General features: G+C 34.5%; 1 protein-coding gene across 1 annotated transcript in view; it reads left to right on the top strand.

Annotated features, from left to right (window-relative positions):
• Positions 1 to 22,577, top strand: part of LOC145249735 (major facilitator superfamily domain-containing protein 12-like) — a 100,444-nt gene that overhangs the window by 55,733 nt on the left and 22,134 nt on the right. The window contains exons 2-3 of the mRNA XM_080111636.1: positions 11,590 to 12,082; positions 21,973 to 22,180. Coding sequence (XP_079967762.1) covers positions 11,758 to 12,082; positions 21,973 to 22,180 — 533 coding nt within the window. The 5' untranslated portion in view covers positions 11,590 to 11,757. The remainder of the gene's footprint in view (positions 1 to 11,589; positions 12,083 to 21,972; positions 22,181 to 22,577) is intronic.

Genomic DNA, 22,577 nt, shown 5'->3' with positions numbered 1-22,577 from the left:
TTGCATGTTTCTCGCCTTTGCATAAATTACATTCTTATTTGTTCTTGAATCAATTACTGTCAAACTTTTTTAATTTTTGATTTACGTGATTAATTACCAAATTAATGCCATCGAAATTCCTTTCCGTTTTTTTATACAATTTTTTTTTTTACTCGCAGGGTAGGGTGCGTAGATACAGTTAGTAGAAAAATACATTTTTTGTCAATTTTTTTTTTTTTTTTTTTTTTTTTTTTTTTTTTTTATTAGGTCGATGCCAAAAAAATTCATGAATTTTTTTAAAGTCATTAAAACAGTTTTCAAAACCTTTTTATTTATCTTTTCATGCTCTCCGGGAGAATTTGCATGAATGTTCGACTCAAACCAAATATTTATCGATGGGCCAGAGACTCCTGGACAAATATCACATTAAAAATCCAAATAATGCGAATAACCAATCCTCATACATATATATATATATATATATATATATATAATATGACTACTTCATTTACATAAATTAATGTACAAAAGTATAAATTTATGCATAAACTTGAAGTATTTACTTCAACAGTGCTCAATACATAGGTAGAGCTAGGTAGTAAATTATAAAATATATATGGCAATTAAGCTACACAGAATATTCCGCGTTTCATCTACAGGATTCATCAGGCATATTCTGTGTAGCTTAATTGCCATATATATTTCCAGCATATGCCTGGTGAATTCTAGCGTGGATGAAACGCGGAATATTCTGTGTAGCTTAATTGCCATATATACTTTATAACTTTATGTATATATGGCAAAATGGCCACGCGTGTTTTTGTATGTCCAAGAAAGGGTTTTTTTCAGGGTGGCTCTCAAAAGGGTTACTATTTAGAACTTTCCTTATACTCCCTAGACTATAATATCTTCGATTTGCGAACGGACGTCGTATCTAGATTTATTTACATTGACTTTTAAAAAATTCTCTATTCCGTCCTTTTGCGTGTTTGTTAGTCTTTTTCGTATAAAGCGAACCTGACCACCCCTCTTGCCTCACTCACTAGGTGTACTAAGTCCACCTCTATTTGCTGCCAGGTTGTTCTGACATGTACCTTATGTAACCCTCACCAAAATTCATACTAGTTAACATGTCTAACTACCAGCATAGGGTCTCCCTATATGAGACCCATAAATAAGATGCTTAGAATGGAGAGAAAATAGATTTTAAAAAAACACTTGCAGAAGATAAATATGCGTGTCATACACTCAGACATTAAAATAAGACAATATAGAACAGAATTATATATATATATATATATATACACACACACACAAAACAGAACAATGGAAAAACATTCCTGCAATTATGATAAATTTACAATCATGATAAACGTGTGTGTGTGTGCATACTAGTGTGATTAGGAATATTTTCTGAAATGTTCCTCAGTAGTTATTGTTGTGAGATGATCATTTGTTCGTTACAGTCCATTAATTTTCATAATGAAATTAAGCTAACCTCGGATAAGACAGTTTTTGCATAAAAGTTGTTTCATTAGGATTCCTATTTGCACTTGTGCACAGGTGGAAAATTGTTCTTTTGCATGTGTGTGGGGAAACAACCGAGGAAAAAAAGCGTCGTCTCAGTCGCGTGTCAGGATCAAAAAGAGAAAGAAGAAATGGAAGGAAAAGGTAAAAAAAAAAAAAAAAAGTGACCGCTATGACTATTGTGTTAAATGTCAGATCAACAGGGTAATATTATGTGATCTGCATGCACGTGCTGGATTTGTCTATGTTCGTGCCACACACAAAACCCGATATAGCAGCCATAGTTTGCTATACACTTCCATTTAGTCCTCTATGCCTATCCCAGGCAATGCCAAATAGTTATGCTAGTTGTTCTACTGAAATCTACAAAAACTTTAATCGTGCACAATCATTAAAAGATACTGCAATTATTTTCATAAATCTACTTGAACAATGTCTTATTTTAATATTTAGTTTGATAAAGTGATTTGCCTTTTATAACTCTCCACTCCTTGAATCGGATACTCTTAAACTAATTATCTTCACCTTTATCTCTGGCTCACCCATCTCATTAATCTGCCTGATTTGATATAAATGCAGCAGGAAGGGAACATAAAATTGCCTATCAATTGGTTCTTGACACTTTTTTTGTTTGTCTGATTAGGATCTTGTTTCATCTTATTAAGCATCAGCTTATGGTTAAAATTAGATGGGATAAAGATTACATCAAACCAAATTTTTAAAAAATGGATATGATATGAGCATTCAAAATAGTTGGATGAAAATAAGGGCTGTCAGCCTGGTTTCTTTCTAAAAAGGGTTGATATGCCATAAAATTTAAAAAAACTTAGACTAGTCAGAAATGGAAATGATCAGTGTGTCTCATTTGACATAAATTAAGCAGCAAGTGAACAGAAAATTGCCTCACAAATCTGGTTCTTTGCACATTTTTGTCTGATTAGAAGTTGATTTCATTGTAACCAAGCATCAGCATAAAGTTAAAATTAGATGTGATAGAATGAGAATAGAATTTGACAAAAGATGGATATGAGCATGCAAAATTGAGTTGGATATAAGTAAGCGTTTCTTGCTTTAGCATGGTGCTGGCGGTTCTGGGTCCTTTTTTGGAATCCACTTCTGCTAAGGCAGCCTCTTAACTAATTGAGTTAATCTTGTCCTCCCTCTTCTCCGTTTTTTTTTTTTTTTTTTTTTTTTTTTAATTAATAATAGAAATTCTTTAAAAATATAAGAATATGAGGAACACAAGATAAAAGAATGAAAAGAACTGTGCTTGGGCAAACTGATTAAAATGCGTCTACAGGGTGGTCAAAAAGTCAGGTAACATGTTAAAGGTAGAAAAAACAATATGATCCATTATAATCTCTATTCGTTTAATATTATTTCTTGGATGAAATTTTTCCACAACGATGGATTGGTCGCCGTGGCCCAGTTGAATGGCCAGCCAGATCTCCGGATCTTAACCCTCCTGATTTCTGGCTTTGGGGCTATGTAAAGGATAGCGTTTATGTTATTTATTGAAGAGGAGATTGCACGGATATCAGCTGACATGATTACACGTGTTACACAATCAGTGGTTAATCGCTTCCAGCGATTGATAGAGAGAAATGGACGACAATTAACAAAATAAACATATTTCATGTTTGTTTCATTTTATATTTCAATGTATGGTACTTAAATATACGTGTATTGCTAATATCGTTTTTCTTTAAAATGTTACCTGACTTTTTGACCACCCTGTAGTTAAGAGTACTCATCCAAGATGAAATGACCAGACTTCCTCTGAAGGAGCAAGTGTCATGGGAATATAAAATTCGCAAATGGTCCCCCAGACCCTTGTATATTCTGATCAGGGGATATGATGACCTTAGGTTTATGTAGTTCTTGCAGAAAGGTGTCGACGTCCTCTTATCTACAGTGCCTGGTATTCCTAAATTGTCACCCATCCAGTACTGACTAGGCTCAATGTTGCTTAACTTGAGTTCAAGAACTGGTGTACAAACAGGATTGTGCTATATGAGATAAATGACACTGACACAATTTTTTGAGCACTTCCATGCATGACTGTCACAGAAAGTTGTTCACTAACTCTGGTGGGGTTATAATCAAGGCAGGGTTCTACATTGTGAGTGAAAGTCGCATTTGCAATTTATTTTTCCAAGTGGCGACTAGAAATAATAAAACGCTTATCTTTTTTTTTTCTTTTTTTTTTCTTTTTTTCTTTTTTTTTCTTTTTTTTTTTTTCCAGCAAAAATTTTCCAAAGCTCCTTACTAAGTGAAAAAATTTGTTTCAGCTTTTTTTTAATAAATCGAGCAAAGTCAAATTATTTAACAATAGGAGTTAATAGAACGATATACTTTTATTTTTTTATTTTTATTTATTTTTATTTATTTTTATTTTATTTTTATTTTTATTTATTTTTATTTATTTTTTTTTTTAATGAAGGTTGTTCAAAAAAACATCTGAATAAATAGAAATGTTTATACCTTCTAATCTCAACATAAGAGTTCGGTGCATATTTGGAATTACACTTATTAAAAAAAAAGAATTTTTTTATGTATATGCTCATCACGGAACGAAAATGTCATATTCCAAAATTCATATAGATTTGACTAGTAAACAAAAAAATATTTAGTTGTCAAAGGTCAAGTTAAGATAAATTTATCCCTAGAGCCCTGCAGGGTGTGGGAGATGACTAGAACAAAACGACTGGAGATATACAGGATGACTCAAAAAAAGAAAAGCTAAATGGAGGCCATCTAGAACATATGCTTTAAAACGGAGAAAAAAAGGCCAAAGACCCTAGTGTTTTGATGTGATGTTTTGAATATAATAAACTAGTTATGAATAAAGTTTCATTTCATTCGAACAAAACACTAAGAAATGGGGCCTAATTATAGTTTTTTTTGTTTTGTTTTTTTCTGGGTTACCCTTTATTTCTGGAATTAGTTTTGGAATTAGCAACGAATTTTACGACTGTTGGGAATGGTTTAGTCTTGGGTTTGCGACAGTCAACGACAATTATAGTTAAAGGCAGTTGATAGTGGGACACAGTTGGAAGTAGATTGTGGCCTGGAGGAGATGAGGGGAAATGAATTGATCAATCGATTGATGGATACAGCCTTCACAGTAGATGTAGATATAGACCTTAACGTTTCAATTGTCGATAGTGTCTCTCTCACACACACACACACACACACACACAGAGTGCAACTTATATTTGCAGAAAGTGTCAAAGTCTGTTTTAATTTCTTTTAATTTTATACTTGTGAGCTAGTGACCCCCTCCCCTCAGCAGTCACTGACACGGCCAGAACAAGAAAACGAAGAGATCTATGGTGCACAATGTTGGGGTTGGCGATCGTCTGCTGAGCATGCGTAACACGTGGTATCCCACATGGGTCACCCTGCCACAAAGTAAATTTGTCTTGATAACATTTGTTTTATTGGGACAGTTAACTGGTTGTTAAACTTCAATTTCACCTACTCGCATAATTAAAGTAACAATTTGAATACAACGCACGCTCAACTCGCTCTTTTCTTAACAAGTTGATCGACATCTCGTGAATACAAATTAATCTTTCGTGACCCAAAGAAAAGTTGTAAATTTCATAAAAGAGAAAATCTATATCGTTATGGCGGGGGGGGGGGCGTTTGTGCAAGATTTGCACTTTTTAGGTTCGTTTTTGATAATACTGAAAGTTTGCTCTCGGGTTTCAGCATTTTTCGAACGGTGTGTCGTTAGAAGTAAGAGGGGTGCCATTGAAATTTTGCATTTTTGAAACCTGAAACGCAGCCGACATGAAGCAGATAGTTGTTCAGGTTTCAATTTTGAATTTAATCAATTTTGTCAGGTAATGAAAAATTCTTCCCCCCCCCTTCTCTCTCTCTCTCTCTCTCTCTCTCTCTCTCTCTCTCTCCCCCCCCACACTCCCTTCCACCATTCTCGTCTTTGTAGCTCATCTTTTTGAGTTAAAAAGAAAAAAAGGTTTTACTTTTGGAACGACCCTTTGTCAGTGTGTATAAAATAATATATAGTCTTGCAATGTCTAATGCAACAGAAGAGTCTAAGCCCCATCACAACATTAAATTTGTTGTAAATTTAATTCTCAGGGTCTTGAATCATATCTAAGGCAATGATGAAGATTTCTTCAGGAATTAGATAGGAAGGTATATATATTTTCTTTTCGATACTATTGAACAAAAAATAGAAATAGAAACTTCAGATTTTCTCTGCAAGGCTATAAAATTATGTACATCTGGCCAACAAACAGCACTTTAAAAAGGAGGTATTAAGCCCTTGAAATATTTAAAAAAAAAAAAAAAAAAACTCAAACAAAACAAAAAACTTGGCTACCATAACACACGATTGATTAAATAAAAAGCCTATTGATCTTAGACTTGAAAAAATCAAGGCTAAACATTGGATAAAAACAGTCAACTTCCAGAACAAAAATTTTCACAGAACAATCTTGCCATTACTATCGCTAACGGAGATGTCTGAAACTATACTATTGCTTCTATTAATATTATTCTACAATCGATTACTGGTGAAGATTTGGTATATGTCTGCCTGAAGCCGAAATTATACTATTTTTCTATTTTCTTCATATTGTACAGTTCTATTACTAATGGAGATTTGGTATCTGTCGGTCTGAAGCCAAAACTGCACTATTACTTTTGTATTTTAATACTTAATTCACTTTATTGTTGCAGACTAATGTATGTATCAATGCTCAATGGGGGGGGGCGAAAGTATACTATTTTTAATGGAAATTTCTCCAGACATTACATGAAGCCACTTGATGCAAGGAGTAAAAAAAAAAAAAAAAAAAAAAAAAAAAAAAGTACTTTAAGGTGAAAAACTACCGAACGATAAGTGTTGGATAGATTTTTTTTTTTTGATAAAAATATCACTCGTAAGATGTAATGGCGAAAGAGAAGTAGGTTACGAAGTTGCCAAAAGTTAAGGCCAGGTCGATCATTTTCTCTCCTTATGTTGCACTTCTATTAACTGTACAATTGTACTTCTATAACTAATAGAGATTTGGTATCTGTCTGAAACGCAAACTGTTATTACTTCTATTAATTCTCTTTTAATACTCAATTCAGTTTACTATTGCAGACTAATGTACTCTTTCACTCCTCGTTCTGTTCTGGATATGACCTTAAACTATATCCAGTGATGAGGCCCCAGCTTACGGACTTTGGGGAGTGTAGAGCCACCCTTTAATTGCCATTGCTTCCAGGTCTACTCTGACCTGGAGTGGTAGTAGTACCTGTTAGGGTCCCAACTATGGGTTAAATAGAAACCGACTTGAAAACAACAAATATATTCTATTAAAAAAATTTTCTTCAAAATCTTTGGATTCGGTATTAAATAACCTGAAAAGGGTTGATATGCCGTAAAACAATCAACCAACCATCACTCCTCGTTCTATTTCATTGCTCAAGTGGAGATATTACAGTATTTATTCTGTGGTTATAATATTATTCTCCAAGGCATTATCCCCTCCTCTTTTTTTATGGCAGGGAGGAAGGGTATCGTATAGCAGTACGAAATTGTCACAAACTCAACACATATTTATACAAAAGGAACTTTGTTTTTGGATTAACTTTGGTAAAAATTGCTTGGTACTTTTTGTGTGTATATGTGAATTCGTGCAAAATGGACTTAGAAAACAGCTGGGACGATTTTTATGAAATTTATCATGAAGGTACTTTGTGTCGGGCAGTGTTCTTAGATAGGTTTTGTATTTGAATACGTTAAGTATCGATAATCGAAATAAAAAATCTGATGGAAAAAGGAACAAGCAATTTTGACCAAAGTTAACACCTTACACAGCCTAACATCATAAGTACATCCAGTTTGAATACACCTGAAGACGGTCGGAGGTTATATCGGCCGAAATGGAAAAAAAAACAACCAAGATGAGAATAATAGTCCAAATAATACAAAAAATAATTATCAATCCTTATTTCATATAAAAAAAAAAACTGAACAGACTCCGATTTATTTAAAAAAAAAAAAAAAAAAAAAAAAAAAAAAAAAAAAATTGACGCTATTTGCATTTCGAATTTTTAACGGCTATGTTTGTTGGGAAAACAAAAAGAAAACTTTTTTTTTTACTATTCACCAATAACATCTAGTGTGAATACACTTGCAGATGGTCGGAGATTACATCGGCCGAAATCTTGTGAAAAACACAACCACGCTGAGAATAATAGTCCAAACGATCCAAATACAAAAAAATAATCATAAGTGCATTTGAGAAGTTTTATCACAAGCCGAAAAGCCCGACATATAAAATCAACAGTAGGTTCTTTGATATGACAGGGGCACTTCGAAATGAATGTTTGTTTAGAGCATAATTGAAGCATGGTACTTGACTTTTTCATTTTAAACTTTAATTCAAGCCATTATACATATGAAAAAAAATTATAAAATCAACAGTAGCTTCTCTACAGTGCAATGTAGACTACAGTAAATTGTGGACTAAGTCACTACCGGAAGGCATGTGAAGCTTCCTCCCGGTGCGTGGCGATGGGTCCCCAACTAGAGCACGCAATCAGTCTATTTGATTGAAAAATGGAGAATTTCACCGATTTTGATAACAATAAAAAATGAGTCTGAAACATTCAATCACGGACAGCGTCTGGTTTTCATGCTATATATATATATATATATATATATATATGAGTGTGTGTTATTCTATTTGTTTTTGCGATACGTTTTGAATGAATTCAATTATTTATACAAAAGTGCATTTTTACCTAACTGCGAGTTGAGAATACTTTTCCCTTTGACCAATTTGGTTGCCCCAAATGGGGAGCAACATATATATTGTTTTTAAAATATAATCATCCACTGACACATTTCGCTGGCTACGACTCATCAGTGGCTGAATCTAGCGAGATTCGAAATCAGGACCTCATGGTAAGAAGCCTAAACTCTTACCACTGGACCACCTCGCACGACTGTTTGGATATATCGCAATGTACGTAGATGCTATTTTATTTGTTTTTTGCGATACGTTTTGAATGAAGGTAAAAATGCACTTTCGTATTCATTCAAAACGTAAAAATGCACTTTCGAATTCATTCAAAACGTATCACAAAAACAAGTAAAATAGCATCTACGTAAATCGCGATATATCCAAACAGTCGTGCGAGGAGGTCCAGTAAGAGTTTACGCTTCTTAACATAAGGTCCCGATTTCGAATCTCGCTAGATTCAGTCACTCTGATGAGTCGTAGATGATGAAATATGTGTCAGTGGATGATTATATTTTAAAAAAACATATCTATATTAACCCATTTTATTTTACTTTACTTTTTCAGTTTTATTTTTTATAATTTTCCTTATCTTTAACTGTATAGATCATCATATTTCAGTCATTGGAACCTAATTCCCATAACATAATACCTACTCGCAAAACTGTACTCCATGCTTCTACTATCCAGTCTGTTAAAGTCTCACTCTAACATATTTAAAGTACCATAATTACCTCGTTTATACCCCCTATACAACATATCCTAATATGATTAATGACGTTGCATCCTTATTTTAACTAGCACCGCCTTTCCTCTTCTGATGAGAAGCATTAGGCTTCGAAATGCCTTGCATAAACAGCTTTGATAACCTTGTACTGTATTCTCTTGTTTCATATTGATGAATAAATCTATATGCATCAGTATATATTTTTCTATTAACATCTTTTCCTTGTGTGTGTATCTATACGCCTATAAATTTGGTGTTTTTTTTTGTTTGTTTTGATATTCATATTAAAAACCTTTTTTCCATTTATTTAAAAAGAAAATACAACTTTGTTACATATGGGTTGTGGAATTGTATACATCTGCAAAAAATCTAGCTAATTTGCATATTCTTTTAAACATTTATTTTAATTCATTTTTTTTTTTTTTTTTTTTTTTTTTTTTTTTTTTTTTTCGGTTTTCTTATAGGATGATCATCTTTAGTTAACTATTATGTGTAATTATATTCATGCAGATATTCTACATGATTTATACTTGAGTAATATTTGCGTAAAAAGTTTATAATAAACACAAACCTATTTCTACATATTTATGTATGCATATATCTATCTATATAATTAGAAAACTCGAATGATCTTGTAACGAGTGATGTAACCCACTTTCCGGTTTACGATCTCCAGTTGCGCATGCGCACATAAACATTAACCCATAACAATGTAAACAAATAAACATAAATCGCTTCTTTTGTAGATTTTGACCTGCGCACTGAAATATTAACGTTATTATTTCAAAATTATTATTTAACATGGGAAGAGTGGGGGGGGGTTGCAACTATTCTTTATTACAACTATACTGTCGCTATTTTCTTACAACTAAACAACTTTAACCCTTTGACAGACATAAGAACAATTGTAGTAAAGCCAAGACTACTACTACTCTCTATCCGTCCCTTTTCCTTCCTTTTATTTTTTGCTTGCATTTCTAGATACAAAATAATTAAGAACGGTGAATTTGTTGACACATTTACTAATCTGTTTCAATATTAGTTTTCTTTTTTTTTTTTTTTTAAATTACTATAACTTGGTTGAAGGATTCCAATATGGGTTTTTCATTCTTATATTTCTCATCGGTAGGTTCATATGCGTTTTTGCTGCTAAATGATTTTCGTTGGCGTTTGATTTGTAGGAAAATCGTGTTTATTTTCGATTTTTGAGCGATTATTCAGAAAAATAGGTAACTTTACACGAATAGGGAGGATTGTTTGTTTTGTTTTTTTTCATGTTTGAGTGATCCGTCCGTGATTTTTCATTTTAATATACTTTCATAGAAATGTTTTGTTATGTGAAATAACTATTTTCTTTATGTCACAAGTGTCACGCTCATACATAAATTCCATAGCTAATATAACATACTGATCCAATGGTTCACGGGTAGTCTAGTATGTGTAATATATATATATATATATATATATAATTTTTTTTTTTTTTTTTTTTTTTTACACAGTGATCACCACTTATCAAGGCCCGGAAGCCACTCAGGGATAAGGGTTATTGCAAGTACATTACGTTAGTGTGGAGATTTGATGGAGTGTTTACTTAAGGGGGCGGTTCATTAGGAATTTGTTAACATTAGACTTGAAGACATCCAAGTTGTAGTCCGGAGGGAAGCAGGCAGACGGAACAGAGTTCCACAGGCGTGCAGTTCTAAGAAAGAAGCTTTGTTCATGGAATCCGCGTTTTGATTTAGGCACAGATATAGTGGGGGAAATTTTTCACAGTGGATTCAGCTAGACGGGTGTTTTTCATGAAAGATTGGCGAGGGGGGACCAGGGATTGGAGTTCAGACGAGCACCTGCCATGGAAATAACGATAAAACAAGGATAGGCTCGCAACGTCTCTTCTGTGGGAGAGGGGTTGAAAAAATTTTGCCTACCAAACTCGTCTGCTAATTTTTGGTCTACAGACATAAAACTTAATATATAGGGTATTCAAACCCATGCAAAACTTTATATTTGGGTTTTAGTAGGGGAAAAGCGGTGTGAAAATTTAAAAGAATGGAATTTGCTAGGAGATGGTCGAATGACTGCATTACGAATATGCATGCGTAACGTAATAGTTATTGGTTCATGTTTTAATTTTTAGCCTTGCGGCAAACATGTCTTCATAGCTCAGGCATTAACATCAAAGGAAAAAGTAAATGTATTATTTAGATTCTTCAAACTACTGTTTTCATCTTGAATGTTACTTTCACAACGTTTTGGTTGGTGTAACCTCCGACTTTCTTCAGGTGTATCTTGTTGAACTGCACGGATTTTCGAACAGAACCCTTTATTTAATCCATGGAGTAGCATATTCGTGTTCCATAAACCATGACTGGGTAGAAGTCCTAAGTAATTTGCAATTGTATTTTTGATTGTCGCCCACACTGAGGATTGAACCTTCAATCTCCAGAAGAGCGTAGCTTTTACAACTACATGTCATCAGGTACTTTATCCGCTACGCCACGAGTCCAAATAATTCGAATAATCAATCCTCATCTCAAAAATTCAGAAACGTAATACCAAGTGTTTTGTTCTCATTTTATCTTTCAGATTATGCCGCAAGGACTAACAATGATAATTCTTTGACGACCAACTAACCAAGCAGCTGTGTTGGTACTTCCCCTCCCCTCTCATCCCAGCCTTTCCTCCTGGATATTTCATATACGAGGTTCTGACGACAGACTGAAAAAGCAAAAAAAAAAACAAAAAAACTAAACTATGGCAGATGAAACAGAATATCTACAACAGTCCGAATCGCAATATGTCGATTCGTTGCCCGACCAGCAGCCGCAGTCCTTGCCCCTCTGGAGGAAGCTGACTTATGGAGTCGGCCATATCTTCAACGATCTCACTAGTTCCATGTGGTTCTCGTACCTCCTCGTCTATTTCCACAAGGTTATTGTGTTCGATAACATTAGCGCAGGGTACTTAATGCTCATTGGTCAAATTGTTGACGCCATTTCTACAACTTTTGTGGGCATTGAATCGGATAGAGGTAACGGATGCCTCTTTTTTCCAAAACGAAGGGCTTGGCATTTTGTTGGTAAGTTGTATTTTCCTTTTTTCGTTTTTCCTTAAGATGTGGTAATGCTTAAAAGTCAAAATTATAAGAACATGAAAAAATTCTGAATATGTATTAAAAATAGTTAGTATAGCAGGTGTGCCCAAACCGAACTTCATTCAAATCGTTACTTATTTCATGTAGAAATGCCTTTTTGTTGGAAGGGGGGAGGGAGGGGTCAAATAAAACCCTTGGTTCGGACGCTGTTTAATTGCACATGCACGAATGGTCGATTCATTTTAAAAAGATAAATTTGCAATGTCATAACATCTGTGTCATCATAGTCCAGTCGATAATGTTTGCTTATGAACTTGATTTATGCAAGTTTGCACCCATCATGCAACTTTTTTTTTTTTTTTTTTTTTTTACCGCATTTTACGACCAGGCAATGCCAGGCGCCTCCTCCTTCCACTAGTCTATTGTATGAAATGCAGTTCTTTTCTTTTTGTTTGTTTTTTATTTATTTATTTATTTTTCTTTTCTTTTCTTATGAGTTTCTTCAGACTGGGGATGGTGCATCCTACATCATGCCAGATATTTCACCTGCTATTTGATATATTCCAACAGATCTTTTTAAGATTCTAACCATGCCTCTTGCACTTAATTCACCGAGTATATTTGCTAGGTAGTTTTCTTTTTTTTTTTTTTTTTTTTCATGAATACAGTTGCTTTCATAATTTCTGGAATGATAGAGATCTTAAGATTCCAGTTTCTCTTCTTTTTTTTTTTTTTTTTTTTCTTTTTTTTTTTACAGTGATCACCACTTATCAAGGCCCGGAAGCCACTCAGGGATAAGGGTTATTGCAAGTACAGTATGTTAGTGTGGAGATTTGATGGAGTGTTTACTTAAGGGGGCGGTTCTTTAGGAATTTGTTAACATTAGACTTGAAGACATCCAAGTTGTAGTCCGGAGGGAAGCAGGCAGACGGAACAGAGTTCCACAGGCGTGCAGTTCTAATAAAGAAGCTTTGTTCATGGAATCCGCGTTTTGATTTAGGCACAGATATAGTGGGGGAAATTTTTCACAGTGGATTCAGCTAGACGGGTGTTTTTCGTGAAAGATTGGCGAGGGGGGACCAGGGATTGGAGTTCAGACGAGCACCTGCCATGAAAATAACGATAAAACAAGGATAGGCTCGCAACGTCTCTTCTGTGAGAGAGGGGTTGCAGGGTAGAGAAAAGGGCATCCCCCACTAAGCCACAAAGTCTATTTTGTACTCTGTCAAGGCATGATAGGCTGTTTTTGGCAGCTCCTGCCCAGATATGGCAACAGTATTCCATCCTTGGACGTACTTGGCTTTTATATAGATAGAGAATTGCATCAGTAGTGAGATATCTTCTGGAGCGGTAGAAGGATCCCACCATCTTTCCAGCGACCTTGGCAACAGACGATGTACGTGTTCCATTTCAGATCAGGAGTAAAGGTCAAACCCAGAAGCTTGTCAAAACACGGGGCCTCACCCAGACGAGAGCCATCCATCACAATTGATGCCAGATGGGGATCAGAGTGTTGATGATGTAAGGATAGGAGTTTGGTTTTGGATGCATTAAAGGTAACTAGCCACATCTTCCCCCACTGAACCACGCGCTCGAGATCAGAAGAGAGAGAATCAGAGAGAACTTTGTCATTTACAGCCTTTGATGTGTTGCTGTAGATGGTCGTGTCATCAGCATAGATGTCAATGAATGATTTAAGTATGTGTTTAGGGAGGTCATTGATGTAGATCAGGAAGAGAGTTGGGCCCAGGATTGACCCCTGAGGGACCCCAGCATTTATATTGCAGGCCTCCGATTTTTGTCCATCTACCACTACTCTTATAAGCCTATCGGAGAGAAATGATTTAATGATTGAGAAAACATTTCCAGTTATACCGTAGCTGGAAATCTTGTGAAGTAGACCCTTATGCCATACCTTGTCGAAGGCCTTTGATATGTCAAGAGCAATTGCCCTAGAAAGGAAGCCTTTGTCAAGAGATTCACTAATCCTGTGGGATATAACCGTCAGCACATCTGCGGTAGATCTTGCAGAGCGGAAACCATATTGTGTGTCACTAAGAAGGTTATTCCTGCTGAGGTGGTTGACTATTTCTCTATTTAATATTGATTCCAGCAACTTACTCATAACACAGAGGAGACTTATTGGTCTGTACTGAGAGGGAGATGACTTATCACCTGAATTCTTAAATACAGGGCAAACTGATGAGGTCTTCCAGGGGGTCGGAAAGCACTTCTCCTTAAGGCAGCGCTTAAATAGTTTCGTAAGTATGGGAGCAAGTTCTGGTTGAAGCTTTTTTAACACTATAATTGGGATGCCATCAGGGCCAGTTGCTTTACTGGAATCTAGGTTTTTTATTAGCTTGGCGACCTCATGCACGGATATTTGTATGTTACCTAGCTTGGTCTGTGTTATAGGAGGAAATATGGGGAGTTGATGGCCTTCGTCGCATAGGGTAGAATTAGCTGCAAAGTTCTTTGCAAATAGTTTGGCCTTGTCTGACGCTAACGAGATGACCTCTGGTCCATTGATAATGGTTGGGATAGAACGCACCCTTCTGTTCAGGATCCTATTTGTTATTTGCCAAAACTGGTGAGAACCAAGCCGCTGATCAGCTACCTTGGATTTAACAGACTGGGCATATAGCTCTCTTGCATTTTTTATTACTCTTTTACAGTGGTTGCTGGCAGTCCTGAAAGCAGCTTTAGTCTCAGTGCATCTATTACGTTGGTAGCTATGGAAAAAGTGATTTCTGTGCGCGATAGCAGCAGCACATTCTGGGGAGAACCATGGCTGGCTTTTGGGTTTTTATTGGAATTTTTTAGATGGTATGAATTGGTCAATGCCTACAATTAACCATTCGGTCAGATCTGATACTATAGAGGACATTTCCTTTTTAAACATGGAGTGCAGAGGTAAATCAGATATGAATGTACGGAAGCTATCCCAGTCAGCCATAGAGTATCTGTATACAGTACGGTAGAGGGGTACATCTGGGGGCTTCTTACATTTCGTTTTTATCTTAACTGATACGACGGAGTGGTCGGAGGATCCTAGAGGAGAATGAACGGTACATGAACATAGCTCAGGGGAAGTTGAGAGAAAAAGGTCTAAGAGGCTTGCATATTGATTGGGTGTATCGGGCACACGGGTGGGTTTGCGAACTATCTGAGTGAGGTCATAAGCAATGGCAAAATCATGACAAAACCTCCCCTCATCATCTGTCTTATTTGAATGGGTCAGCCATTCCACGTTATGGACGTTAAAGTCACCACAGATGTGGATGTTAGCCGAGGGATGTGAAGACCGTATGTGGTCTATTTTCTCAGATATGCTCTTAAAGATAGTAACTCCGCTGTTGTGGGGCCTATAGAGGGCAAATATAAATGCAGTGGTGTTAGCAAGTGCAACCCTGAAGCACATATAGGGTAAATTAGGATCTTCTCTAGAGATATCCCTGTCACATGGGAAACCATCCTTAATGTAGGCACATATTCCATGCCCATGGCGATCTTGGGTGTCAGATTTAGCTGTTAAATTGGAGTATCCATTAATTATGAACTCATCTAGGGAAGTGGTCGGCCCTATTCCAGTTTCACTTAGAAATAATATGTCCGGTTTCGTCTCCTGTAATTGGGTTTCAACCTCTGGAAGGTTGGAACGTAGACCCCTGATATTGGAGAAGGAGACCTGGTAGTAGGGGTCTACGCTGGAAGATGGGGTTCTAGGTTTAATCGAGTTTTTATTCTGGAGATATTTCATGTTGAGGTTTTGGGATTTGTGGAATAGGTCGGCATACTTGGTTAGAGCAGTACAGAGAGGGAAAGTAAGAGAGAAAAAGACAGGAAAAATTTTTTATTTGTAGCACACGAAAAGGTAAAGCCGTAACAATTACCCACTAGTATGGCATCGAGAGGCCCCACCAGAGACTACTGCATGGTCCAGATCCACTCACCAAATGGCAATACAGCAGTCCCAGTACTTTGCGCCTGCTGATAGGACAGCCTCCTTAGTGGTTAATCCAAGGTTTGGGTCCCTGACTATCAGGCGGATAACGTCAGCCCAGACAAAACGTTTACCTCCAGCACCCTTACTAGTGACATGGCCACAAGGACAGACAGAGACAGAAGAATTTCCGACATCTCAGACTACTGGTCACCAAGTAGTACCGACCTTTAAGCAGCTTTTTCTTCACCCTTTGTCAGAAAAATCACTCATTGAATGAGGACTGAATGTCAAAATAGGAGAAGCGAGAGTTACTGGAACTGCCGATAACACATCCACTGTATTATCTACTCTCCATTAAAAAAAAAAAAAAAAAAAAAAAAAAAAAAAAAGGGGGGGGGAAGAAGGGGAATGGGTACAAGTGACTTATTTATATCTAAGTAGTAAGTCCGGTGCGAAGTTAATAATTCATGACACTTCTGGTGATAATCTCCCCTCCCATATTAATGGGTGGAAGTTTGTCGTTATCTATCTAGTTTGAATCATTAAAGTTTCATCTTATAATTAATAAAAATCCAATAATTAACTATTATCAATTTGCAAAGTCTGCTAAATATTAATTTACATTAGAGTTTAAATAATTATTCAAGGTTTTAATTTAGGAGGTTCGTTTTCATGAGTGACTGTGTCTTTGCACTGTATTATATTTCGAATATACTTGAACATAAGGCTAACTATAATATATATATATATATATATATATATATAACTTCATGTCATACATTAGGCATTGGTATTTCGTTATGTTTTCCCTCTCAGCTCTCGTCTGCATGTGTATTTGTATAACCAGCTAAAAGTCAAAAACTACAAAACAAACGCACAAAGTTGGTATATTTTTGATCAGCGTCGTCTTGGATGAATATCTAAAATTTTGAAATAATTATTCATTCTTTAGGGATCAACTGGGCTAGGCTTCGCCGTGGGTGGGACGGGGGTTCAGTCATTTCCAGTGTTGTGTATTATATAAATGATAGGTAAACGACTTTCATTATTTTTTTATTTTATTTTTTTTTTTTTTTTCAATATGTTAAAACGAGAGGGAGGAATACACTGGGTGGAGGAGATGAAAGAGGTGTGGGAGAGAGGGATATCAAAAAGCAGAGAAGATAAAAAGACGAATTGAGATGTAGGGAGATAAAAGTTTTAATATAAAGATGTTACACCCATTTTTTAACATCTGTTATTTCAATTTTATTTTTGATAAATAGAAATATTTATTGAAAACAATTTTCACTCATCTGATCTTTCTAACCGTTAAATCTTAAATTGTTATCAAGTGTTTCAAGCAGTGAAGTCTTTTTTTATTACACACGCGTTTGACAGACACCAAAAACTGTAATCGGACATATAAACATCATTTTGACTTGACTATAAACATCTCAAGTCATGCCAGGAATTACCACCACCACCACCATGGCATATGAGAGGAAGAAAAAAAAAAAAAAAGAACTGTCCAATTTCCTTAAGATGAATATTTCATTTTTTAAATTTATATATATATATATATATATATATATATATATATATATATATATATAGTTTTAAAGGTTAAAAACTTCCAAGACTATATATATATATATATATATATATATATATATATATATAAAATTTTTCTTTTTTTTTTATAGAAGAAAAAAAATTTCAATTTTATTTTTAATAAATAAAAATATTTATTAATATTCACACTTGCCTGGCCTTTCTAACTGTTAAATCTTAAATTATTGTCCAGTGCTTAAGTGAATTCCTTTTTATTAGACGTGCGTTCGACAGACGTCAAAAAACTGTAATTGGACATACAAACATCATTGTGACTTAACTCCAAACATTTCAAGTCATGCCAGGGATTATCACCACCACCATGACGTAGAAGAAAAAAAAACTGTCCAATTTCCTGAAGATGAATATTTTATTATTCAAAAATTTGAAAGAAAAAAAATTTCAATTTTATTTTAATGAATAACAATATTTATTAAAAACGATTTCCACACTCGTTTGGTCTTTCTAACTGTTAAATCTTAAATTATTATTGAGTCTTTCAAACCGTGAATTCCTTTTTATTATATATATATATATATATATATATATATATATATATATATATATATATATATATATATATATTATTTCATATTCCTGCTCGAAACTAGGGCGAACGCACACGTCAAAAATGTAGAGCTCGTACTTTTAAATTTCTTTTCCAGGACTTACCTCCTCTATAACAACAAAATGAAGAAAAAACCTCAAAAAACTACAGACTGACTAACTACCCTGATGAGGCTATTACGGACTTACAACATCAACAAAAGGACATAAAATGATTTTATCATTTTCCTGACACTTAAAGTTTTCAAAATTTTCAAATTTATATTCAAAATAAGGGTCTTCAAATAGTGTGCAACTATTTTCTTATATATATATATATATATATATATATATATATATATATATATATATATATATATATATATATATTAACGTTAATGCGAAGCTCTGTTTGTTTGTTTGTAAATAAACAAGTATATATATATATATATATAATATATATATATATATATATATATATAATTAACGTTAATGCGAAGCTCTGTTTGTTTGTTTGTAAATAAACAAGTAGATCGAGCACTGTAAAAGCGGTGGGCAAGTGTCTATATAAATGGGCATCTGATGAGATCGTATTCAGGCACCAATCCCATGGGCTGGATGTTAGAACTGACGACTATCAACTAGATGGTTGTAGGTTCAATCCCTGGTTAGGGATGGGTGCTAGTCTAGCCGCACTGAAAGAAACGTGATGTCTTTGCATCCATCGCCAAACCAGAAGTGGCGAAGGTTTAAATTAAGGCTAGTCAATCGAAAAGAGGGGATGACTTTTGAAAATATTTGTGAACAAAGCAACCCCCTCCTTGTAGAAAAATGCCCAGTTGAGGGTGAAGGAATTAATATTTTTAGCCAATTTTTCTGTATTTGTCGTCCAAAGGGTGGAACTTCAAAACAATATCGATCTTGTGAAAATCCGTCGCCTCAGTCGAAAGTTTTAGGCAAACATGATGATTGCAACGTCTTGTCAGACGAGTGCCACTCCCTCCATGAGCCCAAAAATGACTTCCATCGCCACAGGACCATTTTAATAGACAAATGCCTGAGGGAGTATCTATACACAGATGATGTTACAGAGTCTTAGCTTTGTACAACAGCTAAGTCTCTCTCTCGGTTCAAAATGTTGAGATCCAGCAACAAGTTAAACTGTAGACCAGCTTAATGCGGGTACTGGTCTCCCGCTTTATGGTTTTTTTAAATCAGAGATTTGCTTCTCCTAGAAAGGTTGCCTTCACCACGGCTTACAGGAGCCCTCTCCACCCCTACACACACACACACGGTGCTAGTTGGCCGTTGACCCTGAAAAAGGGGTCATTCGCCCTTTGGAAGGTCTTGTTTTTCATCCTTCAGGGAGACTAGCCACCCTCCTCACCAAAAGTCTGATGGGGGAACCAGTTTAGTCGCCGGTAACCCGACCATGAGGCAGTACTGGGTTACATGGTACCAGTAGCATATGACATGACCTGGCATACAAATACATACATACATACATTTAAACAAACGGGTGAGATTTATATTATAGATAAATAACAATATTTATTAAAAACAATTTCACGGTCATCTGATCTTTTTAGCTGTTAAATCTTAAATTGTTCTCCAGTGTTTCAAACAGCGAATTACTTATTACACATGCGTTCGACAGACATAAAATAAATTGTAATCGGACATACAAGCATCATTTTGACTTAACTTTAGACATCTCCAGTTATGCCAGGGATTACCACCATCATAGCATATAAGAAAAAGAAAAGAAAAAAAAAACTGTCCAATTTCCTGAAGATGAATATTTTATTTTTTAAAATTTGAAAGAAAAAAAAAGTTCAATTTTATTTTAATAAACAGCAATATTTATTAAAAACAATTTCACACTCGTTTTGTCTTAATCTATTTATATGTATTTTATATCAATAAATATATCTGCACCGACATATAAAAATTAATGTTGAAACTTTTAAGCAGATATACATACATTTAAACAGACAGGTGAGATTTATATTATAGATAAATAACAATATTTATTAAAAACAATTTCACACTCATCTGGTCTTTTTAACTGTTAAGTCTTACATTATTTTCAAACAGTGACTTACTTTTTATTACATATGCCTTCGACAGACGTCAAAAAGTGTAATCGGACATACAAGCATCATTTTGACTTAACTTCAAACATCTCAAGTCATGCCAAGGATTACCACCACCATAGCATATAAGAAGAAAAAGAAAGAACAAAAAAAAAACTGTCCAATTGAAAACTGAAGATGATTATTTAAAGGAATAAAACGGCAAGTAACTATTGAGTTACTGTATTTGCTTTCTTACCAAAGGAAAGAGAAGGCTTATTGGTCCTCTGACAAAGGAGGGATTGGGCCTAGTAATTCGCTCTCATTCGTTTGTTTGCACTTTTCTTAATAACTATGGCTTAGATATTTTAAAAAGTTTTGCACAAACATTAGTGATGGTTAAAATATTTTGCCCAGAATAGATTTTCTGGGATAACTCTGGTTGTGCTTTGAATTTTTGCTTTTTTAATTTTTCACAAACATTAGTTATGGTGAAAGTAAATTTTTCGTTCGTGGAGGAGGACCCCACATGCTCAGGTTGTTTTCACTCTGGACAAAGCATGAAGCCACTTGATGTAAGGAGCTAACAATGACAAATAATGATTTCTGCAAAGAACAAGGTTATTAATAGGAGGAAAACGATCATCAGGAAGAAAGTTCTATAAATTTGCAGTTCTTGGAAACAAGAAACTGGATTCCAATAAGATGTCAGAATAGCAAATAAATGGAAACCATTAAAGCAACAAGTTGAACGAGCTCAAACAAAGGAAGCAGGGAGTAAATCAGACAATTGTGAAGAACAATTCTGTAATAGTATTTGTAGAAAAGACTGAGACTAGCAACATCATGTCTGTGCAAGAGGTTTAAGGGAAGAAAGATAAGATCAATCAAATTACAGTTTCTGCACTTTATCGAGAACCCTCAAATGGGACACAGATTCACCAGTCCTAAGATAACAACATAATACATGGTTTGATGGATTTATTGAGATGGAGAATAGCCTCTCGGATGTGAGAAAGTGTTTAGAGCAATAGAGAAAACCGACTTTATGAGAAGGAGCAATGGATTCAATATATGAACTTCAATTTTTATTTCTTTATTTTATTTATTTAAAAAAAAAATTTTTTTATAATTCTTGTAATTTATTTTTAATTTTTATTTTTTTTATTTTGTTTTATTCATTTAAAAAAATTTTATTTATAATTCTCATTTTTTTAAATTTATTTTTAATTTTTATTATTTTATATTTTATTTATTTTTTTTTTTTACAAAAATATTGTGGGATTTATATTCACAAACAGATGCTTTTATTTTTTTTAATTTGTATAATTTTAAAGTTAGGAAAATATAAGAACAAACAAATAGTAAAAAAAGGGTTCAGCTCGAAAATTAGGGACATCAATACCTACCATCTTGTATGACACATTATGTTAGCAAATAAACGTAATATAACTGAAAATTATTGAAAATTCATAATATTAATCAATATTCTTTTATATATTATCTCGTGTCCGGTGTTTCCCATGAACCGCATTGATACAGCCTTCAAACACAACTTCTTCCACACTATGCACAATGCTTCAAACAAACTACATCATTCTCGGTTATTTTTTTTAGTTTTTTATCTCTTCCATCCGAATTTTTCGTATATAAAGGAATCGACCGATACCAATAGCAATTTAACCATCTCTCTTTTTGTTTCTCGTTTTCACTAGGTTCCTTGTGCGTTCTCTTAACATTTCCATTCATCTTTAACTTGTGCATCTACTGCAGTCACGATCCTGTTAAAAAGCAGTTTTGGTACTATGCATTATTCATTGTCATCTTCCAGTTTGGTTGGGCAAGTGTACAGATTTCCCATCTCTCGCTTATTCCAGAACTCGTAAAAGATAAAAACGAAAGAGTAGAACTCAACAGTATACGGTGAGTTTTTGTTTTGTTTTTTATTTATTTATTTACTTTTTTTTTTTCACCATTTTCTTTTTGCCATTTTCTTTTTCTTTTTTTTTTTTTTCGCCATTTTTTTTTTTTTTTTTTTTTTTTCGCCATTTTTTTTTTTTTTCGCCATTTTTTTTTTCATTTTTTTTTTTTTTTTTTTTTTTTTTTTGTCATTTTCTGTTTTTCGTCATTTTCAGAGTGCTCTATTATAAGGAAAATCCGAAAATAAGAGCGTATTATTTGTTTTTTTTATAGAAAGTTTAGATAAGTCATTGGTATCGTCGGTTTCAAACCCGATAATTAGGGACCATTTTAGATGACCATATCAAGCTCTCTTCAGCCAATACTCATCTCTTCGTGATCATATATTCATGAGTATTAG

This window comes from Euprymna scolopes, chromosome 28 (assembly GCF_053919585.1).
Source record: "Euprymna scolopes isolate OS-2025 chromosome 28, ASM5391958v1, whole genome shotgun sequence".
Classification (NCBI taxonomy): Eukaryota; Metazoa; Mollusca; class Cephalopoda; order Sepiida; family Sepiolidae; genus Euprymna; species Euprymna scolopes.
Note: the sequence above shows the minus strand (reverse complement) of the source record. Positions and strands in the feature narration are given on the sequence as shown.